The sequence below is a fragment of the Balaenoptera acutorostrata genome, chromosome 8 (genome assembly GCF_949987535.1).
Source record: "Balaenoptera acutorostrata chromosome 8, mBalAcu1.1, whole genome shotgun sequence".
NCBI classification, from domain to species: Eukaryota; Metazoa; Chordata; class Mammalia; order Artiodactyla; family Balaenopteridae; genus Balaenoptera; species Balaenoptera acutorostrata.
Window position 1 is genome coordinate 581,138 of NC_080071.1, and position 25,492 is coordinate 606,629.

General features: G+C 38.1%; 2 protein-coding genes across 2 annotated transcripts in view; one reads left to right on the plus strand and one right to left on the minus strand.

Annotated features, from left to right (window-relative positions):
• Positions 1–25,492, plus strand: part of THSD7B (thrombospondin type 1 domain containing 7B) — a 1,122,472-nt gene that overhangs the window by 383,763 nt on the left and 713,217 nt on the right. The gene's annotated exons all lie outside the window — the stretch shown is intronic.
• LOC114238056 (ferritin light chain-like) lies at positions 6,797–7,297 on the minus strand. The gene has a single exon (XM_057551977.1). It carries the CDS (start codon positions 7,295–7,297, stop codon positions 6,797–6,799), a length of 501 nt encoding a protein of 166 aa, XP_057407960.1.

Consider the following 25,492-nt stretch of genomic DNA (forward strand, 5'->3'; position numbering starts at 1 on the left):
GAAAGGGCATATGTTCAAAGAGAATCCAATCGGAAGGCCATGAATGAAGATCTGACTTCTCTGCAGTGGAGAGTTGAACCCTTACATGGTGTCCCACCAGTGCTGAGAATAGGATCTCTAAACCAATGATACTTATCCACTTGGTCTATAAAATATTGAGTCTTGCTCATAACCTAGTGCACACCTATGTGAGTGTATCTGTTCTCGCTACCATTCTCTGTCTTTGTAACAAGCTACTTGTGACAGTTGGAAAGTTTCCTTTGGCTCCTTTACCCTGGGAATGCCTTTGAGTTGCATGTTGTTATCGATCAGTAGCATCAAGGTTGCTTCAGAACCATGGCTTAATTTAGAACACACACAGGCACACACACACCACTGCACAACAGAACCTTTCTATATTTTAGTGTGGAAAACATCTTCAGTGTGACCACCGAGAAAAACCTTTTATCACATTTTATAAAAAACAAACAAAAAAAGGGTCTATTTATCTAATACTTTATCAGTTTACATCTATTTGATACTTCATATTTTCAAGGAACACTTTTCATCTTAAATATATCTTTTATATACCACTCCCTTTCATTTTCATGCATTCTGTAATTTTTAAAATAAATATTTTATGACAATTTAGCGGTGACTGAAAACTTAGTTTTTAAGAGAAATATAAAACATCCATCAAAACTGGTGGGTTCAAATTTTGATGAAATAAAGATAAGGATTCACAGCTGTGATTTTAGCATGGAGCTTAAACTTAATGAGTTTTGTTTCTGAGTCTGTAAATGAGTGGGTGTGCATCCCTGAATAAATAAAATACATACATACTTCTTTTGGAAAGTGTATCTTATATACAAGTCTCTCTCATAAGGCATTAAGTTGAGAGGACTGTATAAATTCATGACACTTTGAAGACCATCATAAGAACTTTTACTCAGTGCTTCTGTAAATCAGCAAAGTGTTCTTTTTCCTTGGATTTGCTGATTGTTTTAATAAAGAAGTTTTTATCTGAAATGTCTTAGGTTCTTTTTCCTGCCTTTATGCTTGAATGCTAAGGTTTTATTCATGCAGCAGATAGTTCTTGGGCGTTACTCTATGCCAAGTGCTAGGCTATGAAAGTTAAAGAGTGGAGCAGGACAAGCTCCTGTTTTTGGTAGGAGGGCTGCCATTGACTGATTGCAACATGGAGCGAATAGATAGACCATGGCCCCTGAAGACCCATCCTGAAAGAACACCAAGAATTTCCTTCTAAGTTATATTGATGCAAAACTTTGGATGTTTTAAGAATATATCCCTTACTCGGTACTTCTCACTTTTTTTTTTTAAAGTTCTAGGATGTTTTTTCTGAGAATACACAGGTGCTTCCTAATGACTGCATTCTAAGACAGACAATGAGGTCAGTAAAGTAAAGGATGGTAACAAGATGACTGGAAAGGGGATGTTTGAGAAGAATTTCACAGATATTTAAACGCTCCTCAGCACTTAGGTGAAATTTTTAAAATTTATTGAGGAAGTCGCTTTAGCTCTTTAAGTCCTTTTGATATTTTGAAGACATTTCCATTAGGGTGAACTTTGACAAGGAGAGATTCTCCCCAGGGAGTTTCATTTGTAATACTCAAGAAAAATGTACATCCTTCACAGGAGTTTCACAAATCAAGGATACTTTTTAAAAAGTTTTTTTTGAAAATCATTTTGTATTCAATATTAAAGCCACGGATGCATTCAAAGGTAGGCTTTGCCATCTCTTATTCCATCTTTGTTGGACTCTCTGATTTGTCCTTGATTGATTTTGAAATAAATGAGCCAGCTTTTAGAGCAGGAGAATCGTTTAATTATTACAGAACCCAAGAACCAAAATCAGATTTGACGGTATGTTGAAACAGTGTTCAGGATGAATTAGTGAACAGATGTGGAGTATATGTCATTGATATCTGATACCCCCATGTTGACCTAAAAGTGGTGCCTTTTCCTTTAGGTCTTCAACTCTAAATATCAAAGAGTTGAATTTATTGGTGCCTCTTAACCTGGGATGAGTTCACTTGTCTCATAATGGAAATTGCGGCACCGATAAAGAATCTAGAGCTTAAAAAATGGAGGAAAGGACAAATGCAGGATATACTTAATTTACTCGATGGTTAGGGACCACATTGTAGGATGATTAAATTAGCAGCCTGAACACCGATGTCAGTACTGACACCAGAGGTCAGCTGATGTACAATTTATTTTTTAGTAGTTTCAAAGGTTACTGTGATTATTTAGATCATTATGAAACATATATTTAAGCAAATACTTTCATAAAATTTTAGAGCTGGAAGGGACCTTGAGATCATCAGACCTGGCCTTCTCAATAACAGGTGAGCAAGCTGAGGGCCAGGAAGACAGCTTGGAGCAACAGGGACAGAATGGGGCATGGGACCTCTCAGTCCATCCTCCGCACCCCATTTCAGGTACAGTTCACTTCCCTCTTCCACATGAGCCAATGATGGAAGGACCAGAGCCTGCCTATAAGAGGGCAGATGGTGGACTTTAGTGGTACCCATGCCACATTCTATAGTCTAAATAATAGGAGGTCATTAAAAGTGGAAGCTAAAAATCAATGAATTCAGCTGGGAGTTCTCAGGAGAAAAGACAGATGAAAAAATATAGCAGAGATGTTCAGAATGGCTTGTCACAAGGTCAGGATTCCTCTCCCATCATTAGACAGAGGAGCAGCACCTGAGAATCTGGACCAGAGTTGGCAGCTCTGGAACTGGATGAAGAGAGCAGCTACTTTACAATATTTATGTGGGAGAAACTTCATTTTATATTTTTGGTTTCTTTTTTTTTAAATTGAAGCATAGTTAATTTATAGTGGCTTTGCTGTACACCTGAAACTAACACAACATTGTAAATCAACTCTATTCCAATAAAAATTTAAAAAAAGAAAAAAGGAGAAAAAGTTTACAATGTTGTGTTAGTTTCAAGTATACAGCAAAGTGATTCAGTTATATCTATATCTATCTATCTATCTATCTATCTATATGTTCTTTTTCAGATTCTTTTCCATTATAGGTTATTACAAGATATTGAGTATAGCTCCCTGTGCTATACATTAGGTCCTTATTGTTTATCTATTTTATTTATAGTAGTGTGTTTCTGTTAATCCCAGATTCTAATTTATCTCCCCACCTCTATGCCCCACCCCCTCCACCGCTGTCCCCTTTGGTAACCATAAGTTTATTTTCTGCCTGTGAGTCTATTTCTGTTTTATAAATAAATGGGAACTTCATCTTAAAATCAATGCCAAGAATGGCCGACATTACAGTTTAGGCCAGCCCAAAGGCATTTGGAGGTTGGATGAACCTGGTTTGTGTCAGAGCTTTGTTCTTACTAGTGTGTGAGCTTAGCCTACTTCAGCATCCTCCCCACCGGCCTCAGTCTTCTACTTAGCACTGTATTCCTTCCCTCATTCACTTGATAAACACTTACGTAGCATTTATTATGGCCTCTACTGTATTCTGTCAAATTGGGTTATTCATATGTACCCCAGAAAGCTGTTTTAAAATATGAAATTGGATAATGTTCTAAAACATTTAGCACAAATTCGGAGGTAAAATTGAGCTAGAGTTGAACTGTTGGCATGGGAAGACCATGGCGGCACCTGGCTGAGGCTTCCTGCTCTGTGGCCGGGGCCATCTCTGGCCTCCCAGGGGTGGGACAGCTGGTGCTGAGGCAATGATGGTGCATCCCAGTTGGGAAGAAGCAATGAGGGGTCTGGAGACCTCCAGGAACCTTCAATGATTGGCTCTTGGATCTCACTGGGAAGTAATTTTGGAACAAATGAAATAATTTGGACAAAGGAATTAGCTCAAGCTGAGAGAAAAGAAAAAAAATTCTTGCTTCCAGCAAATGTGTGTTTCATTTGATTTAATTTTTTTGTTTTCATTCATCTGAGAACTTCTTTAGTGTAGTTGGTCTAGGGATTCCTGAGACTCATACAATGCTGGAGCTGGTACCGCCTTCTATTTTTTTCAACTAAGAAAACTGAATTTGTGGAAGGGGAGGTGACTCTGTGATGGACTCCTTGGCCTTCCTCTTCATATTTATCTAATGTGATCCTCATAGCAACCCTATGGAATGTGTAGGTAAGTCTTTGTCTCCAATTCCATGTGGATTGCTTAGGACATTGCAGGAAGTCATTGGTAGAGATGGAATCAAAATCCAGCTTTTCAGATAAGTGGTTGGGTGCTCATATTATCATCCTACGTAATTGGTAGTGAACTTTGCAGAACTCTACCTTCATTCCTTCAGTTGGCTGTCAGATATTTATGAGGCAGTTGCCATGGTACTTACCATATTCTAGGCCCTGAGGATACAATGATGATTTCCTTTTCTTCACTCTCAGGGAGTTTACCATCTAGTTGGTGACGTAGCACATAAGCAGACAATTGCAGAAAGAAAAGCCAACAGAGATATGTCAAAAGCATTATGAGAATACAAAGATTGTATGAAAAATATTTCTTTGAACAGTACAAAAGAGCTGTCATTATCTGTATACTAGGCAGTATACTAAGTGCTTTGCACAAATTATTTTATGTATTAGAAAGACCATTTCATTGACCCTAAATTAATATCTAGGTTTATAGTCATCCTTCCTAATCCTGATAGTACCTATTCTCTTCCCCAAGCTTCCATAGAATGTTCTGGTGTGTAATGAAAAAGCGTATATCAGGAATAACGTATCACTTTTTGTTGTAGGTAGATATACCAATGATAACCACCTCATTATGCATTGAGACAGATTATTATTATGGATTATGTAAAATTGAGGGAGCATGTAGTCTCTTGCAAAGACAGAAAAACAGTGAGAGTCTGATAGAAGAGGACATTTGGGGCTAGCGTGAAAAACCTCTTTACATCAGGGAGGGTAGGGAGGCATGCAGGCGGCTCTGAATGTTGCATACCAGTGGGAGACACTCCCAGCCACCAGCAGAGTCAAGCTGTGGCGTTTTCCTGTGAGTGTAAACTGAGGTTCTCAGTCGCTGGTGGGAGAACCTGGTCTCAGCATTCTAGCCCATTTAACCTGGTCTCCCCCACTTCCTCTGCTCTGCTTTTTGTGATCCCTTTTCTCATTTCCTCTCCATTTCTTTTTTTTTTTTTATTTTTTTATTTATTTATTTATTTATTTTTTTTTTAAATTTTTTTTTAAATTTATTTTTGGCTGTGTTGGGTCTTCGTTTCTGTGCGAGGACTTTCTCTAGTTGCGGCAAGCGGGGGCCACTCTTCATCGCGGTGCTCAGGCCTCTCACTGTCGCGGCCTCTCTTGTTGCGGAGCACAGGCTCCAGACGTGCAGGCTCAGTAATTGTGGCTCACGGGCCCAGTTGCTCCGCGGCATGTGGGATCTTCCCAGACCAGGGCTCGAACCCGTGTCCCCTGCATTGGCAGGCAGATTCTCAACCACTGCGCCACCAGGGAAGCCCCCTCTCCATTTCTTAATGGAGGTCTTTAAAATACTCTTTATTCCCTTGCTTATCCTATTTCCCTTGTTTGGGATGAATTTTCAGGGGAATCTGAGGTTAGGGATGAACTCTTTGTGCTCAGCTGCAGGCAGATACCCTATGAAAGCCTCCTAACTTAAAAATTTCTACCCTATGAGAGCCTCCTAACTTGAAAATTTCTAGTCTTCCAAAGTGTGTTCTGAATATTGGGTAGAAAGAAAAAGAATGTGTATGTGTATTTATATATATTGTATATATATACTTATACATGTATATATGTGTGTGTATATAGAGAGAGAGAAAGAGAGAGGGGGAGAGGGAAGGGGAGGGAGGGAAAGGGTTGAGGAAGGTGTGTGGGTGGGGAAAGTGCACACCTTGAGTTTCTTGTACTTGCAGGGTGTTTCCTACTAGAAAAGGAGGATTTATTGGAGGCGGGGGTGAAGTCACATAAAATAAACCTGAAATTTTGGGAGTCATCATACAGCCATTATGGAAAACAGCATGGAGGTTTCACAAAAAATTAAAAATAGAACTACCATATGATCCAGCTATCCTACTTCTGGGTATATATCCAAAGGAAATGAAATCACTGTCCTGAGAGATATCTGAGCACCCATGTTCACTGCAGTATTATACAGTATTATTTACAATAGCCAAGACATAGAAACAACCTAAGTTTCTATTGACAGCTGAATGAATAAGGAAAATGTATTTTACACACACACGTACACACACACACACACACACACACAGGAATACTACTCAGCCATAAAAAAGGAAATCCTGCCATTTGAGACAACATGGATGGATGTTGAATTATGCCAAGTGAAATAAGTCAGACAAAGACAAATATTGTGATGATTTCACTTATATGCAGAATTAAACACATGAGGAAATTTTCTAGATAAGAAATGTGAAAAAGATTTCATTATATCTTTGATTAAAAATGGGCAAAAATGGAAGCATTGATGAAGAATTAATTAGTCTTCAGATTTTATTCACTGAATCAGTTACAAAGAGAGGAAATATTGTTATTAAAATTTTAAATAAAAATTTAAATTTTTTATTTTCAAATCTGTACAAGTTGGTACATTTCAATCCACTTGTTCACCTACATTGTATCAAAGAAAAATTTTTTTTTTTTTTGCTGCAAAAAGCTTTATTGTTTCCATTTGGTCCAAGGCTTGGGAGAGGGCTCCAGGGTGGTTAAAAAGCTGCCTAGTGGCTGCATAGCAGGGCTTCAGGCAGAAGCCCTGATACCAGAGGGGCTCCTCAAAGGCCACTGGGCTCCGAAAGTTCCTAGTCATACTTGAGGGTGAGCCTTTCAAAGAGACACTCGCCCAGGCCAGCCTGGACCAACCAGCCTGCGGAGGTTGGTCAGGTGGTCACCCATCTTCTTGACGAGTTTCCCCTGCTCGTCCAGGAAGTGGCTCTCCAGGAAGTCGCAGAGGCGGGGGTCTGCGCGGGCAGAACCCAGGGCATGCAGATCCAAAAGGGCCTGGTTCAGGTTCTTCTCCGTGTTAATGGTGGCTTCCGCAGCGTCCTGGGTTTTACCCCACTCATCTTGAGATGGCTTCTGCACGTCCTGGAAGAGGGCGCGGCTGCTGCCCTGGTTTTGCATTTTCAAGAGACGCTTGGCGCCCTCGTGCTTCTCTTCGGTCCATTCGCAGAAAAAGTGGCCCACACCCTCCAGAGCCACATCGTCACGGTCTAAATAGAAGCCCAGAGAGAGGGAGGTGTAGGAGGCCCACAGATGTATGTTGACCAGACGGTTGACAGCGGCCTCCACCTCGGTGGAATAATTCTGACGAATCTGGGAGCTCATGGTTGATAAGGAGTTAAGCTCAAAAAATGGTGTTGGCTGGCCCCGGTGACCGAGGATAGCTGAGGGTCTGACTCCGAAGGTTGCGACTGGAAGAAAGGTTGGAGGGTGGTCGGAGGCTGGAGCAAAGGGCGTCCCTGGGTCTGTTCCGTCCAAACACTGTTGAAGCAAGAGACAGATCCAGGGGACCGCCGTGCGCACTGCCTCAAAGAAATATCTGATAACCAAGAGAGAAAATACAAAACAAAACAAGAAAATGATAAAATGAAAATATGATAAACAAGGGCCATGGGATAATTTTAATTTTTAATGTTTAAGTAATAAAAGCTGTTATTATCTTAATAATTTGTACATCTAGAAGTAATTGACAATTTACTTTCATGGACTGTTTTGTCAATTTGCTATAGTTGTGAAAATCAACTCCTTAAAACCTGAGAACTTTTGTTTAGAGAAGCTGAAGTAATAATTATGGTCTCAAATAATGAAACATTGTCTTTTTTCTCCTTTTGAAAAGACAACTGCTGTATTTCACTGGCCTACAGATATTTCAGTTTGGAGGTTTTTGTTTTGCCTTCTCAAGCTGAAGAATAAATGTCACCAACATTAAGCAGTGGGACTTCTCCTTTGGTGCAGTATTTTAGGTGATAGGTGTGACACTAATAGTAGAGGAAATTTGACATAGGCAGCTATATCTGATGAAAAAACATTTTTCTGAAGTTTTTATATTTGCCTGAAAATTTTGTATCTTAAAGTTCTCAAAAATTGAGTGATTCAGTTTTCATTTAATCTTTTCAGAGAATTTATAAGACAGCTTTGATTTAAAACACTTCATGTTTTTTAATAGTTTTAGTTTTTTTTTTGCAGAGAAATGTTGAGTAGAGCTGCCAAAATTTGCTTCCTAGGCTCATTTAAAAATCTCTAGAGCTACATAAGATACTGTGTCATGCACAAAATTAATCACATACAAGAAAAATCTTATAAAAATTCCCACAAAATGTGCTAGAAGTAATAGCAGTGATACTATTTATATTGATTGACCAGTTATTACATCCCTGGTTGCTTTTACATGCTTTATCTCATTGAATCCTCACAAATATCCTATGAGATTATTATCTCCGTATGACATCTGAGGAAACAGATGAGTAGCAGAGTTGGAATTTGAACTAGAGTATTCTTTTTTTTTTTTAAATTTGTATTGGAGTATAGTTGATTTACAATGTGTTAGTTTCAGGTGTACAGGAAAGTGAATCAGTTATACATGTACATATATCCACTCTTCTTTAGATTCTTTTCCCATATAGGTCATTACAGAGTATTGGGTAGAGTTCCCTGTGCTATACAGTAGGTCCTTACTAGTTATCTATTTTATATATAGTAGTGTGAATATGTCAATCCCAATCTCCCAATTTATCCCTCCCCCCGTCCTTTCCCACTTGGTAACCATAATTTTTTTTCTACTTCTGTGACTCTATTTCTGTTTTGTAAATAAGTTCATTTGCACCAAAAATCTACAAACAGTAAATGCTGGAGAGGGTGTGGAGAGAAGGGAATGCTCCTACACTGTTGGTGGGAATGTAAATTGGTACAGCCACTATGGAGAACAGTATGGAGGTTCCTTAAAAAACTAAAAATAGAGCTGCTACATGATCCTGTAACCCCGCTCCTGGGCGTATATCCAGAGAAAGCCATAATTCGAAAAGATACATGCACCCCAGTGTTCTTGTTCAGTTTTGAGCTTAATGAATGTGTAGTGAATAGAAGAATGAATGCATGACAAAATATATATGTGACTTTGGAAAATCCAGTTTGAGCTTCTATTGATCTATGAAACCCTGAATACTAGTCAGGTTGTGTCTAACATATAGTCAAAAACCATATAGGAAATAAAGGGGAAAAGTGGATGGCATTGTTAATGGAGGTTTCGTGAACGTGCTCCATCAACGTTCAAAATGAATAAATCTGAATGTATTGTATGTGATACTTTAGTATTTGTAATATGGCAAACAACTTAAGTCCTTTTCTGTTGTTACTGATTGTTTTGTTTTGGTCTTGGCTATTGTCACTGTTCATTTTCCTGCATGATTTCCTTGGGGGGGAACACAAATCACTGGCATAATAGAATGACTTGCTGTGAACCTTGAGAGTAGAATGGCATAGGAAGGAGTTGTTGGCAGGCAGAGAAGACAGTCATGTTCTCAGATTTATACTGACTGCTAGGGCCCCTCTGGGGTCTGTGGGGAGGTATCTTCCTTGGTTTGAGCTCCTTTCAAGATCAGGGCTGGTTTGGGGACTCCTGGAACAGTTTCCCAGGGAAAGAGAACTCAAATAGTATGTCATCTGTCTCTGGAGAAATTATGCCAGGAGGGAGAAAACAACTTGACCTATACACATTTAGAGCTGAGTATAGTTTAGCAAGAGGTGCGGGGCAGGAGAGGAAGCAGGAGAGAATGAGGAGAGAGTTCAGAGAGGAGGGGTGGAGAAAAGTCACCATGCACGTGGTCCTGCAACTAGTCCTTTCTGTGGTGGGGTCATTCTAGAAGGTGGCACACTTTTAGGGATAAGGGGCAGTGTGCTGAGAGGGACTTAGTCATCTCCATGTGGGATTTGATGGTCCCAGCATATGTTTGAGAATCTAAAGTAGGTGGAACCCCAAGAGCATTTTCTAACATTGCACATGGGTTTTGTGGTTGGTCACATTGTGCAAATATAGCTTCATTAAGTCTAAAAAAAATTCATGGTCCTGAAGCATTGATGAATGTTATGAAAAATATTTATTTATTCAGAGGCTTTTTGGTACATGGTAGAGAATCAAAGTACTTTGTGTATACGAACTGTTTCTGGAGTTATGAATGTGGGTTCGGGAAACACACAAACATGAGGTTGAATGCTGGCTCTGCCATTTGGTAATTATATAATTTGGGGCAAATTTCTTAAATTCTCTGTGCCTTACTTTCTTTGTATATAATATTGTAGTTTATGGTACCTGAATTATAAGATCAAAGGAGATAATACATAGATCATGCTTTGTTCAGTAACAGGTACATAATAAGGGATGATGCTAAAAGAACGTGGGGAGATATTAATTTTGGTCAGCAAAGTCAACTTGAAGCCCAGCTGTTGGTGAACGAATATATTTGCCCTTTCCTCTAACAGTATCAAATTTATGTTTTGTGCATGGAAATTTTTAATGTTTATACCCACTGAGAACATTCAGAATGATGACTATGTTGATATGACCCAGATTCACATTGAAATTGCTCTTTAAATGCCATTCATTAGTAATTCTTTGATCATCTTTGTGTTTAACAAAATTGATAGAATTGCTTTCACTGTTTCTTCCTAATACAAACCTTTTGGCATTCCTCTGGAGCTTTTATTGATAAACTCTCCCTTAAGCGTACATCCAAATTAAATGTGAGAACCTGCAGGTAAAAGAAATTGCTTCAAGGCAGTGATTCAGCAGGATGAAAAATCAATAACAGTTTCATTAAGGAAGGAAAGATAGTTTAGACATACTCCTACCTAGCTTTTTTCTTACTGAAAGAAAATAATAATTGTTGATTATGTCTTTCCTTTCAGATATAATGTCCATAGCTTAGTAACGTGGCCGCTGTATAGTTATATTGTATGCATCCCTTCAAGTCTTCTGGGTCTCTTGAATAGAGCCAGTCTTTACGTTTTGAAAAACTGACACTCATTTAAAACAGTTTCTTTAATAATGCATGCCATGCTGAGCCTACTGCAAGTGAGCGCTTTACAACCATCAAATCCTACTGATATATTTGAATTAGTTAAATTCCAAATTCCTTTCTAAGCAAATGCTTTAATTCCTTCTTTCCCCTCTACTGATTGGTTGATAGCTGGATGAGGAGATGGGCAGGTAGATAAAAGGGCGGATGGATGGTGCAAGGTAGAAAGGAAGGGAGGAATTCAAGTTTAGTATAGTGGTATGTGTACTTCTGGCTCTCTGCTTTCTGGCTCTATGATCCTGAGCCACTTACATTCTCTCTGTCTGAGTTTTATCACCTTTGAAAAGGTCATAATAATAGTTATATGATATTATACAATATATAATATCATACAACTATAATACAATATATTATATTATAGTTAACACTATATAACTATTATTATGACCTTATGACATTATTATTATGCAGATGAAAATGAGTTATGTGAATTGTTGTGATCAGTGTCTATCCGATGACAGGTAACTTATAGTTATATAATTTGAGCTATATTATTAGTAACATTATTGAAAAAAAGATAAAGAGGTAGATAAGGTAAATACAATGAAATTTTTAAGATGCCATTTTGTGCTAGAACAATTCAAGATAAAAATAATTGCATTTTAGCTAGAAGGAACACAAATATGGCTTCTGGGTTATCTTAGATGGGAGTTGGACTGCTTGTACAATAAAATGCCCCCAACAGAAGAGGATTTTATCTATAGGGTGGGATCTCAGAGGGGTGTAGGGAAACCACATCCATGCAATAGGGTGAGGTACCAGTCTTTTTCAAGACATTTCAGGATTGAGGAAACATTCACATGGGGGTCAAACTGTGCTCCGAACTGAGTTACAAGACTTAAAGAAATCTTTAGTTTTGCACAGTGTAGAAATAATCAGGGCACTCAGTCCTGAGCCAGAGAGACAGCTTTCTCATAAATTGCTGCGTGTCCTGTATCAGGTGTAAACGTGATGATAGGATGTTGTCTCTCCTGTGGTAGCAGCAGGCAACATGAGTATGGGAGAGTTTTTCATTGACTTTATTATAAAATGCTATTTCAGACTCTCAAGAGTTTAACCAGCCCAACCAGTCTTTATTTGTCACATTTCTCTCAAGGCCTATGAGGTTCACTCAGTAATAACTAAGCATAATTGCTAACATTTACTACTTTTTCTTAACAGTCAGGCACTCTTCCAATTGCTTTGCATGGATTTTTATATTCTTTTGCCTCACACAGGTTGTGGTTGGTGTAGTAGTATTTTGATTTTGTTGAGCTGGAGACCAAAGTACAGAGAGGTTAACTACTCAGCCCAAGGTCACACAGCAAGTCAGTGGTGGAGCCAGGTTTCAAACCCACTTCGATTCCAGAGCCTGAGTCCTAAACTAATGCCTTATATAATAAGTGCTTAATATTTGTGAATGGTTATAATAATAGCTACAGTTAAATATAGCAAAAAAAAAAAAAGAAATCTCTGCTCAACATGACCCTTCATTTCCAGGTTTGTGTCAAGTGTGTGTACTTGAAGCACATTTTATAATGATTGCAGAAATAACCAACCATCTCTTTCCCTTCTGGTATAAAAAGAGATAAAGAGCCACTCCTACTTTGCCTAATAATTGTTAAATTGCTTTCTTTTTGGTCTAATCTTTGCTAAAGGGAAGAAGGAGACCAGACACGGCAGGCTTTTTATTTTATTTTTTTTAAAAATCTACTAGCTGCCAAAAGAAAAGTGCTGGAGAGCAGATTTCAGTGTGCTTGTTAGATGTAGGGTTGTTTTGATTGTCTGTGGCCTGTAGGGAATTGGATGGGAAGAGCATGTACTAGCCTCTACTCATGATGGGCAAGGAGAATATCAGGTCTGTTGCTTCAAACTGAACTTCGTGGCCTTGAAAGGACTTAGTGGCTGCAAGCAGCAGGCGTGGTAAGAAAGGTGCTATTTATGGAAGACCTACCATGCCAGGTAGACTAGTTAACATGCATTTCATCTTTTCCTTACAACAATGCCAAGAAGACATGGTTATCCTGTATTATAGGTGAGAAGAGGCAGGCATCAAGAAGTTCAGAAATTTGCTCCAAGTCACACAGCTCGTGAGCAACAGAACTCAGCTTTGAACTTGGATCTCTGCAACTCCTGCCTACTTCCCACCATCCCATAGTGCCTCTTATAGTAGTCCAAGCGTGTGATCTAGAAAATGCTTGGTCCCCATTGCTTCTCACTGGGCCTGAAGTGCAGCTTCCAGCAGATGTGGTTTTTCTGGAGTCTCTCACCTCCCCTTGCCTCCTTTTTGATCCAGAGAGTTCGTCTATGTGGAGGCGGCATCTGGCCACGGCATCTGGCCACGCTGCACACTCATTGGTAGGGATGCAGAAGGCAGATAGCACTTAGCACTTTATAGTGGAAAAGGACCTGAATCCTGATGCTGCTGGTCATGAATCGATGGTTTCATTCTCCAGTCACGGCATTGCACTTCTTGGAATTAAACCTCAGGGCTCCTAATGATCAAATGGATAATTAGAGTTATCCAGCCTATGTTACAGTCAGCATTATTATGAGGCTCTAAAAAGAAAATTTGCAGAAATACCTAGAAAAATAGCACTCAAATTAACACTGGGAGCAGTCTCATACAGGAGGCAATTTGGATAAACCATCAAATTACTTTCATGAGGAACATTTTCAACCTTGCTTTGGTTTTTTTCAAATGATGAAAGTACCCATTCTCAAACTTTGGAGCACAACTTTTGAGTTTATATGAACTCTTCAGTTTGGAATGGTAGTATTACCATTCCCCACTTTATTCCTATTCTCTTAGTTCCCCGTAGTAAATGGAAGTAGATTCACATTGCCACGGCATCTACAGATACTACTTAGCTTATTGGAATAGCATACCTTATTGGGTTCTTTCATGGGGGAATGTCAGCGGCTGACGTCTGCCGGGTTTTATCTATGGCCTCCCAAAGCCAGCTCTTGTTTAATTGAGTCAGCCAGTCAGCTTTACTGAGCTCTCAGCTGGGAGTGGGGTGGAACTAGGCATTTTAACCAGAATTGATCATCTGCTCAGTACTTAAGTAGCATGAGCCTCCAGACTCTGGCTAGCCTAATGGACTTTCCACTGTGTCTCTGCTATTGAGCAGTGATTACTATACAGATTGAGGCATATTTGGTTTCAGTTCAGTCTGTTCCCACAGATGAGGCCCAAGTATGATCACATCGTATAAATTATTTAAGGTGCAGCGTCTGTGTAACCTGAGCCATAAGTAAAAGTTGGCCCTCCATCTGTTCTGTCACCTGAGGACTCTCTATTTTCCGAGGGAAATAGTCCATCTTGTGAACTGACATCATTAGAGTCATAAAAATTCAAATGTGCCTTGAGCGATTACTTTGGCATAAAGACTCAAGCATAATATCCAAAAGCTTAGCATCCTTTCACTGAAATACAATGGTTTAGGCTTGGATGGAAGAAATTTCTGGAACACTAATTACAGTTCCAAAACAGTATTACTAGTTGTAGTCTGAAGAAACTTGAATCTGTAAACTCCATTCATTTTCATAGACTCTGAAAAGTTCTTTTTTTTTTTTTCACTTGTAAACTTAGTTTGATTATAAATGTATTTAATCACAGATTGTTTGGAAAATGAAACAGAGCACAGAGGTTATTCTTCTATAATTTCTTTAATTTGTAGGTGAAGAACTCTGGGTCTAGAAACAAAATCCACTTGTTGAAGGTCACACCACAACCAAAGACATCTGATTTCTGGAGTAACCTTTCTGGTACATCATCTTTGTTACACACATAATCCTACTTTAGCAAAGAATCAAAGCCCAGGTCTCTCTCATGTTCATTTCCCCACTCTGGTTTCAGCAAGTTGGAAATAGAAAAGTAAAAGGGAACTAAATCCATCTCCCCTTTCCTCTTGTTGAATTACTTGCTAAATATAGTTGCTACCTTCTATCTATTCTTATCCTTGTCTGCATAAGACCTGTTCCTTGAGCCTGTCCTTATTTTTTCCTGACCGCGTGTAATGAAGACATTGGGGTAGACTGTGGCATGTGACAGCATCCCTGAAGTTACACGTCTCATAGTTGTAGACCCACCGCTAAAGGGTTTATGACTCACACTCCTTGCAGTGAAGGATAACAGCAGAGCTTTGTTGCTCTCCTCTGTGATGGATTCTGAATTCGAGCGGCTGGGACCAGATGGGGAACCTGGCTTCTTTAGTGAATTTCCAGAAGCACAGTGTTCAATTGGCTGCCCCATTTAAGAAATTTATCTAGACTCAGCCAATGGAGTTTAAAGGGACGTTAGTTTCTTCAAATTGATCTCTTCCCTTTCTTAGTACATGTACTGTACTGGTCTTCTGGTCTGGGCGAATAAAGTACACAGCTCCTTTTAACACCTGGAGGCCTGGGGAATGAGTACCGTGAGTGTAGTGCTGGCAGGACTTCACATTCTCCTCACTGAGGCTTTTCTACCTTGGGTCTTCCTCGTTAAGCACTCAATTTAGAACTCCTTTAAAAAGTAGCTTTAGTTCTAGTCCTTCAAAGTAGTGCTTCCTAAGACCCAAAACAAAACAATTTCCCAAATGATGAATTCCTTAAAAATGCATGCGGTTTAGGAAAGCAGTAGTAAATAATTGGCAATTTGATAGCTTTAGTCCTTTTTACTCTCTTGAAACCCTTGACTAAAGATGGCAGTCACATAAAACCACCACAAAAGGAATAGTTGCTTAAAATAGTAATACCATGGTGTATCTTGTTCCTTCTGCCAAAATGGATTCTTGGTTATTTCCAGATAATTAGGACTAACCTCCTGAGGACCAAAGGAGGCAATTTCCCTTGCGTGGTTCCCCCTCCCTTTCTTGTCTACACTTCTTTTAACCTTCAGCAGTGTGCTTTTTTTAGGAGCCTGGCTTGCTTCATTCTGATGACCCAGATCAAATTATGTTAATGATTGTTTATCATATCATTTCTTTCTCATAAGAATGCTTCCCTCCCAAGAGGTTTATTCTAAATGTGCATCTTAACTCAGAGGACTCCATCTACACCTGTGGCCGGCAGGCTTGTCCACATTGAAGTTCAGGGAATATTTCATTCTGGAGACCCACAAAGAACACCATATCAGCTGGCATCTTACTCTACTTACGTGCAAGGCTACTTTTATATATAGCATAAACTGGATTTTATTTCTCTTCTAAGGTCAGACAATAGGCCAGGTAAGAGTACTAAGCTAAGGAAGGTGGAAAGCACAGTTTGATAACGAAGGTAAAATGCTTGGAATTTGTTCCAGATGTTACTAACTATTGGCAGTACTGTCTTAAGGACTGGATGGCAATTTCAGTTCAGCATTTCCTTGATTTTCTAGGCTTTTAAGGTTCTTCATGTTTTCTTAATTATAGAATTAATTAGCATGTTAATGGAAAATCATTAGATAATGGAGTTCATAAAGCCTCTGTTTTTGCAAACCATTATTTACAAAACAGAACACTGTGGTTTTAGTCAATAGAGCCTTTGGGCCAATTTGCACCCTGTCCCTACACTGGGAGAACTCAGATGTCCCTTATCTTTCTGATTGGCTATCACTTTGCAGGGAAATGGCTACTATACTTAGAAGCTTCTCAAGCTGTAAACATAGGTTGGAGAACTTGGAGCCTGTGTTTGCTTTTGTGCTTTTTAGAATTTGTTTCTTTTTAGTTTTTATTACCTAATCTCAGGTATGCTTTCAGACACCTTAGCAAAAGAATAAAAGGCCCCAGTGTTCTCTGCAATATTCTTTTTTTTTTTAATTGAAGTATAGTTGATTTACAATGTTGTGTTAATTTCTGCTGTACAGCAAAGTGATTCAGTTATACATATATACACATTCTTTTTTTATATATTCTTTTCCATTTTGGTTTATCATAGGATTTTTTAAAAATAAATTTATTTATTTTATTTTATTTTTGGCTGCGTTGGGTCTTCGTTGCTGCGTGTGGGCTTTCTTTACTTGCAGCGAGCAGGAGCTACTCTCCGTTGCGGTGCGCGGGCTTCTCATTGCAGTGGCTTCTCTTGTTGTGGAGCACGGGCTCTAGGCACACGGGCTCAGTAGTTGTGGCTCGAAGCCTCAGTAGTCGTGGCTCGCGGGCTCTAGAGAGCAGGCTCAGCACACGGGCTTAATTGCTCTGCAGCGTGTGGGATCTTCCCAGACCAGGGCTCGAACCCATGTCCTCTGCACTGGCAGGCGGATTCTCAACCACTGCGCCACCAGGGAATCCCATCATAGGATACTGAATGTAGTTCTCTGTGCTATACAGTAGGACCTGGTTGTTTTTTGCAATATTCTTTAATTTCTCCTTCACTGCCTGTCCTCTTGGTTCTCAGGTACCTGCCCCCCGCCTCTGATGGACCTGAGCAGCTAAGTCCAAGGTGACTGTGTCCTGGCATCAACTTTTCCTTAATTCCCACTTGGCTGCCTGGTCCACTGTGTGAACTCAGAGTGGATGGCTACTGCAGCAATTCGCAGACCAGACGGGATAGATGGCATACAGTATTATAATATGTTATATAATTATATATTGTAAGTTCCGCCCTTCTTTCCCCACCAGATTCTATGGGGACCATGCCCTTCCTACTCTCTCCTCCCCTTAATCAATTTCTCTAGGCTAAGAATCTTGCCAATTCCAGCTCTCTGAAAGTAGTAGAAAGGAGAAGGGAGGTGTATCTAACAAGCTACATTATCTTGGAGGCGAATATCCACTTATTTGGCCATGATGTAATTTCCAGTTGATAATCTTTTCAGCCTATCAACCAGAAATTATACCTAAAAAATGTAATAAGCTTCCTTATCTCTATGTTTCCATTTTCAATTTCTCCAGTGAGCTGGAAATATAGAGATGAGATATACATTCTGTTTGCTGTACTTGATTGATGAACTGTTGTTTGCTATATTTAACTTTTAAAGTAGATAACCTTGACAGAATTATATATTTTTCTAAAATAAAACCGTGTACTACCCTATTTTCCATGACTAGTTTCTATTTTTATCAAGCTAGCCATAGCCCACCTTTCCAGTAGAACACCAAAGCCAAACTTTTAACCCCCTTATTTGCACATCAGAGAACATTGCTGCCCTATAAACCTTCTTTCACCCTAATTGCCATTCCTCTATATGTTCACATGGACCCATGGTTGTTTTGTTTTCTAATTTTTTTTATTGGGGTAAAAAAACACGTACTATAATATTTACCATCTTAACCAGTTTTAAGTGTACAGTTGAGTGGAGTTGAGTATATTCACGTTGTTGTACAACAGATCTCCAGAGCTTTTTCATTTGCAACACTGAAGCTCTATACCCAATAAACAGTAATTCCCCAATCTCTTCCCTTCAGCCCCTGGCAACCTGCCACCTTTCTGTTGTCTGTTTCTATGGTTTTCACTACTTTAGTTATTTTGTATGAGGAGAATCATACAGTATTTACCTTTTGTGACTGGTTTATTTTGCTTAGTAAAATGTCTGTGAAGTTTATCCATGCTGTAGCATATGACAAGATTTCCTTCTTATATAAGGCTGCATACTATTCCATTGTGTGTATATAGCACATGTTCTTTATCTGTTCATCTGATGATGGACATTTGGGTTGCTTCCAACTCTTGGCTATTGTGAATAATTCTGTGATAAACACAAATATGCAGATATCTCTTCAAGTTCCTGCTTTGAATTCCTTTGGATATATATCAAGGAGTGGGATTGCTGGATCATATGGTAATTCTATTTTTAATTTTTTGAGGAACCCCCATACTCTTTTCCATGATGGCTGCTCCATTTTACATTCCCACCAACAGTGCACAAGGGTTCCAATTTCTCCACATCCTAGCCAGCACTTGCTATTTTTTGTTCTTCCAATAGTAGCCATACTGATGGATGTGAGCTGATATCTCATTGTAATTTTGATTTGCATTTCTCTTATGATTAGTGATGTTGAGCATCTTTTCATATGTTTGTTGGCCATTCATACATAATTTTTTTTAGAATTATCTATTCAAGTCCTTTGCCCATTTTTAAATCAAATCAAATCAATTTTTTTTGTTGTTGAGTTGTAGAAGTTCCTTATATATTCTGGATATTAACCTTTTATCATATATATAATTTGTAAATATTTTTGCTATTCTATAGGTTGGTTGCCTTTTCACTCTATTGTTTCCTTTGATGCACAGAAGTTTTTCAGTTTGACATAGTCCCATTTGTCTATTTTTGCTTTTGTTGCCTGTGCTTTTGATGTAATATCCAAGAAATCATTGTCAAATCTAATGTCCTGAGGCTTTGCTCCTATGTTTTCTTCTAGGAGTTTTACAGTTTTAGTGCTTGCATTTAAGTCTTCGATCCACTTTGAGTTAAGTTTTGTATATGGTTATAAGGTAAGGGTCCAACTTCATTTTTTGCATGTGGATATCCAGTTTTCCCAGCACCATTTTTTGAACAGACTGTCCTTTACCCATTGTGTAGTCTTGGCTTGTGGAAAGTCATCTGTACATATATGCAGGAGTTTATTTCTAGGCTCTCTATTCTGTTCCATTTGTCCAATTATCTGTCTTTATGGCAGTCTCATACTGTCTTAATTACTTGCTGCTTTGTGTGCTATGTTTTGAAATCAGGAAGTATGGGGCCTCCAACTTTGTTGTTTTTTTAATATTGTTTTGTCTATTTTGGGCCCCTTGAGATTCCATATGGATTTTAGGTTGTTTTTTATATTTCTATAAAATAAGTCATTAGGATTTTCATAGGGATAGCATTGAATCTGTAGATTGCTTTGGGTAGTATGGACATTTTAACAATATTAAGTCTTCCAATCCATGGGCATGGGATATCTTTCCATTAATTTGTACCATCCTTGAGTTCTTTGAACAATGTTTTGTAGTTTTCAGTGTACACATCTTTCACCTCCTTGTTTAGGGGTATTCCTAAGTATTTTATCCTTTATGATGTCCTATAGCAAATAGGATTGTTTTCTTAATTTCCTTTTCAGATTGGTCATTGTTAGCATATAGAAACACAACTGAATTTTGTGTGTTGATTTGTATCCTATAACTTTGCTGAAATTGTTTATTAGTTGTAAAAGCTTTATTTTTCTGGTGGACTCTTTTGAGTTTTCTACATATGGATCATATTGTCTGTGAACAGAGATAATCTCACTGCTTTCTCACTTTGGATGCCTTTTATTTACTTTTTCTTATCCAATTGCTCTGACTAGAACTGCTAGTATTATGTTGAATAATAGTGGTGACAGTGAGCATCCTTGCCTTGTTCCTGATTTAAGAAGAAAAATTTTCAGCCTTTCACCATCAAGTATGATGTTAGTTGTGGGCTTTTTATATATGGATTTATTATGTTGAAATAGTTTCCTTCTATTCCTAGTTTGTTGAGTGTTTTTATAATAAATGGATGTTGAATTTTATCTAATGCTTTTTCCACATCATTTGAGATAATCATGTGGTTTTTGTGCCTCATTTTGCCAAATGGTGTATTTTACTGATTGATTTTTGTATGTTGAACTCTCCTTGTATTCCATGTGTAAATCCCACTTGATCATGGTGTTTAGTCCTTTAATTGCTGTTGAGTTAGGTTTGCTAGTATTTTATTGAGGACTTTTGCATTAATATTCATCAAGGATATTGATCTGTTGTTTTCTTTTCCTATTGTGTCTTTGGCTAGTGTTGATATCAGAGTAACTGGCCTCATAGAATGAGTTTGGAAATGTTCTGTCTTCTTCAATTATTTGGAAGAATTTGAGGAGGATTGGTGTTAATTCTTCTTTAAATGTTTAGTTGAATTTTCTAGGGAAGCCATCTTATCCTGGGATTTTTCTTTATTGGGAGTTTTTGATTACTATTTCAATCTCTTTACTATTTACACATTTTTAAAAAATTTGATGACACAATTTTCTTGATTTCTCCTCCCTCCAAAACACACAACACATGTATTTGTTGCCATTCTTAGAGAAGGAAAGGAATATGACATTACTCCTTTAAAAGTATAAAATAGTTTAGGAATGGTAGACAAAATGTTAAGTTTCTTTTAATAGTCTCAGTCACCTTCCCCTCGGCAAATAGCTTCTTGATCAACTTCACTAAGAAAACAAACAATAAGGAAAAAGTTTAGGCCAAGTATCTGTCCACTTTTACAGTCTTCTTGCCACTGCATTTGCTTATGTGTATGTTATTCCCTCCTTTCTCCCACATCTGAGTCAGGTAGATCCCTCTACTACTTTGATTTCATCCCTTCCCCTGGATTCTTTATCCTGATGATCTCTTTCCATTAACTTGCACCAATAAGTAGTCCTACTCTATATCAGCTCTGTCTCTCTGTCTGGCTTTCTCTTCATCTCTTAAAAATTGCTCCTCTTAGTTTACCTTAATATATCTCTATTTACTCCTGGAATTTCTACAGTCAAATTGTGAAAGGCTGTGAAAGGTTGTGAGCTTGGATACAATAAGAACAGTGTGGATTCAAAATTCTCTAACAGTCACTTGTTTTGTGATATTGGACAAGTTACATAAACCTTTAGGGCCTTTATTTTCTTCATTTAAAGGAAGGATACCAACAATAATGATAATACCTCCCTTATAAAGTTGGGATTGTAAAGATCATCAAACAGACATGTTGGTCAACCTTCCTTGACATCTCTTAATGCATTTGACACTGTTGGAGTATCTTCTTCCTGGAAATTGTTTCCTCTCTTGAAAACATTTTACTTGTTTTCTTCCTACATCCCTAACCCTTCTGTTTTTCTTCTTGATAGGCTCATTTCCTTTACTTGCCCTTTAGTGTCTTTGTTCCTCAGGGATTTGCCTTCACCTCTCTTCTATCTGTGCTCACTCTACTTGAGCTCTTGCACTCAAAAGCACATCTGCATTTTTTAATACTCATTTGGGATACAGAGTATATACATGGGAGATACATACACACACTTCCAAATTTCTTCTGAAATCCAGACATGTTTGTGGCCTGCAGATCTCCCTGGATGCTGCAGTCATCTCATACTCAGCTGGTCCAAACTGTTGTTCATCAGCACCTGTTCTCAGCAGCTCTGAGGACCTCTTCTGTCCATTCCACTTGCCATTTCTATGAATTTCTGTGAGATCTTCTCAGTCATGATGGCTGTATTAATAGACAATTAGTCATCTCAGCCCACCACTCACTAAGTCCCTTCCCCTTGTCTGTGCCTTAAATATTCCCATTATTTCTCCTTGTTTCTCAAATGCATTGCTATCCTATTGTTCTTAAATGGCCTCCTTGTCTCTAACTTTTGAACTGGTTCAAGGTTATCTTCATAAAATGCAAACCTGTTTCTAACACTTCCCTGTTTAAAATCCTTTAGTAATTCTCTACCAGTTTTAGGATAAAACCTGAATTCTTTTGTACAACAATATGTACAATATTATACTCCTTATAACATGTCTTCTGCCTCAGTTTTATATTCTGTCTTTCATCACATATGATTTTGAGCAGTATGGAACTTCTTGTCCTTCCAGGAAAATACAGTTCTCTGTTGTTGTTTTTTTTTTTTTGACCCTCCCTCTCACCCTCTCTTTTCTCTTCCACCTCCTATTCCCTCCCACCCTTCTCCTTCATTCCAATTTCTGACTTCTGTTTTGACTTCATTTTCTGATTGTCTTATCACTACATAATTAACTTGTTTTAATCTTTAAGACCAGCCAAAACATTACCTGCTGTGTGAGCTCCATCCTGACCACCCACCTCACACGCATTCACACTTGGTGAGAATAGGCCTACCATAGTTGGGCACCCAGGTATGCTGACTTCCAGGGGAGTTGTCTTTTCATTGTTATGTTGCCTAAGATGGTTTGAGTTTCAAGCAAATTGACTTCTGGAATACTAACAAGCAGATTTTCTTCTACTGTCACTGTACTAGAACATACATATTTTGACATTTAGATAATGTTATGGGATCCCTATTAAATAACTGGCTTCAGGGATGGAGCCCTTGTTCAAACTGCAGAACAGATAAAGCCACCTTTATCTGTGTAAGTCTCAAAGGGCTTAAGTTTGTCAAACTGCAGGGCATTTCATTAGCATTTCTGAGGAGTGGGTGTTTCCTTCTGAGAAAGGTTGACTGAATCAAGTAAATTTTGCCTCCAGGGAATGAAATCCACCTTGGTCCAAACAAAGAGACTGTAGGTATTCAAGACTGACTGATGGCAGACATTGATAGGGAACAGCCAATGCCTAGGAATGCAAGAATGTTGACAGGAGTGGAGATTTTCCAGATCAGTTTTTGACACCAGTTATTTCAAAACAATTGTTTCTTAATGGGTGGTCACCAAGTTAAAGCCCTTTTGATTGTCTGTCAAGACACATTGGATTATATCCATTCTTATCATGTGCATCCTCTCCAGGTCTGGAGATCAGGTGGGAGGGAGGTGGGAGAGGCATTTTGTATATATGCTTTTTCTTCTGAAAGTCAGCCTCAATATGATTTTTTATAACTTTGCATATAGTTGTATAGTTTTTAATATTTTGAAAGCATTTGTATAGCACTTTTTTTTTCAGTATAACCCACTGCATCCTATGTTTGGCATTATCTTAAACCAATTTCCAATCATCTATAAAAAAGAGTATATGATTATATCTCTGGTATGACTCAAAGAATATATATTTAATGGTTTAGGTTTGAAGAGGCATTCTTGATATGAAAAGGTAATCATTTGTTTATATTAATGATTTAAACAGAAAATAACCATATTTTACATATGAATTTACATCCCCAGAATTCATAATTGAATGGTATGCTTCTTATTTCAATTTGAGTAAGTCTAATATTAAAAGATTCATTCATGAAAAACCCCAAATGTTTTTAAAAAGAAAGTCATAAAACAAGTTTATTACAGATTTCGAGGCACCCAACTCAAATAAATCTACAGAGTGGGTTGATAGAAGAGTGAGAAAATATAATGCATACCAAAAGAAAAAAGCTGTGGAAAAAATCATGCATCTCTTTTTTTCCTTTTATTTTAATCATAAAAAATAATGGAAATTGTTCTATAAACATGAGTGAGCTAAAAAATATTACCAGAGTATTAGTTACTAGAAAAACAGAAATGAAATTTGGAGATGAGATTTATCATCTTCTCACTTTAATTTGTACTCCTGCTGCACTGTAAATGTAATAACCATCAACATGAAAAATGTAACAGATTGGTAATACCATTGAGTTTTAATTAAACCGCTGAAATGAAGAAGACCCAGATGGATAACTGGGAAATGTAGTTATCCTTTATGAAATGTGCTGGATTGCCTGTTGTTCTGTTTCTTATAAATTAATGCTCTGCCGAAAATAGTGCCCCATCAGAAGATTTACTAAAAATTAATAATTTCAGTTTTTAAAACAGATGGTTGCTTTAGTTTATTCAATTTAGGTTTGAAATACTTATCACTGTAAATCTGCAGTTGCTCACTTTCCTGATCCCTTCCTGATTTGACTCCCCATTAATGTGGCTTTCTACTTAAATAAATCAGTACATACATCTTGTTTTTCTACAAGGTCGTTGGTCTGATCTCTTTGCTTCAGAATGTCAGGTGTTTGCATCTAATTTCTAGTAAATTTTATGTTCTGTGAATTCATAAGTTTAAAAAAGACAGAAATGGCAGCATAAGAAGCAACTCGGAAAGTTTTCATCACTCCTTCAGAAAATAGCAACCACTGACATCAGTTCAGTTAAGACATGAAGAACTGGTGTTTTTCTTATCAGCTTGATGCAAGGATGAATTGGCTACTTAAGATTCAGGAGATAAACTCTTCAGGTGTATTTATGAGATGGTTGCTGATACCCACGTGGCAGACTGCTGACCTATTTGTGTACCAGAGTACTGGGTCTCCCCTGTGGGAGAGTTGCATGCGACGAAACAGTTGTAAACATGTGCAAATTTCCAGTTTCTCACTCCCCCGATATCATATGACCTATCTGAAGATGACCTTTATCTAGCAGCAGAATTGGACTTAAATGTTGAATTAGAAACAGCATTTTCATGACAGCTACAGAGAAATGAGACAGATGAGTTTAATCACAGGGCAATTCTGTTTGTTTTTATCCTAGGGTTAACTATTTAGGGTATTGAAGTTCTCTTGTTTGCAAAGGGTATGAAAATCAAGTATTTGTTGGTGGTGCCCATTATGCCTGGCACTGTGAGGACAACGTCTCTAAGGAAGATATCTTAGAGGAAGGTAACTCTGAGATATGTCTGTCCTCTCTCAGCACCTATAACCTAAACAGAGAGATGGCAAAACAAATAGGAAGTAATAAATTGTTATATAATTGAATCCATTTGGATGCTGTAAGAATTCAGGGGCAGGCAGGATCAGTATGAGTTGCATATAAAAACAGGACAAAATTGGAACATTTGTTTGTAATGGATGAGTGGGATTTGGAAATGCAAGAGTAGACGAGTTTAGCTAATGAGATTAGCATAATCACAGGC

Bases quoted from the DNA above. Each gene is read 5' to 3' on its own strand.
- LOC114238056 (XM_057551977.1), bottom strand. From the start codon at position 7,297: ATGAGCTCCCAGATTCGTCAGAATTATTCCACCGAGGTGGAGGCCGCT.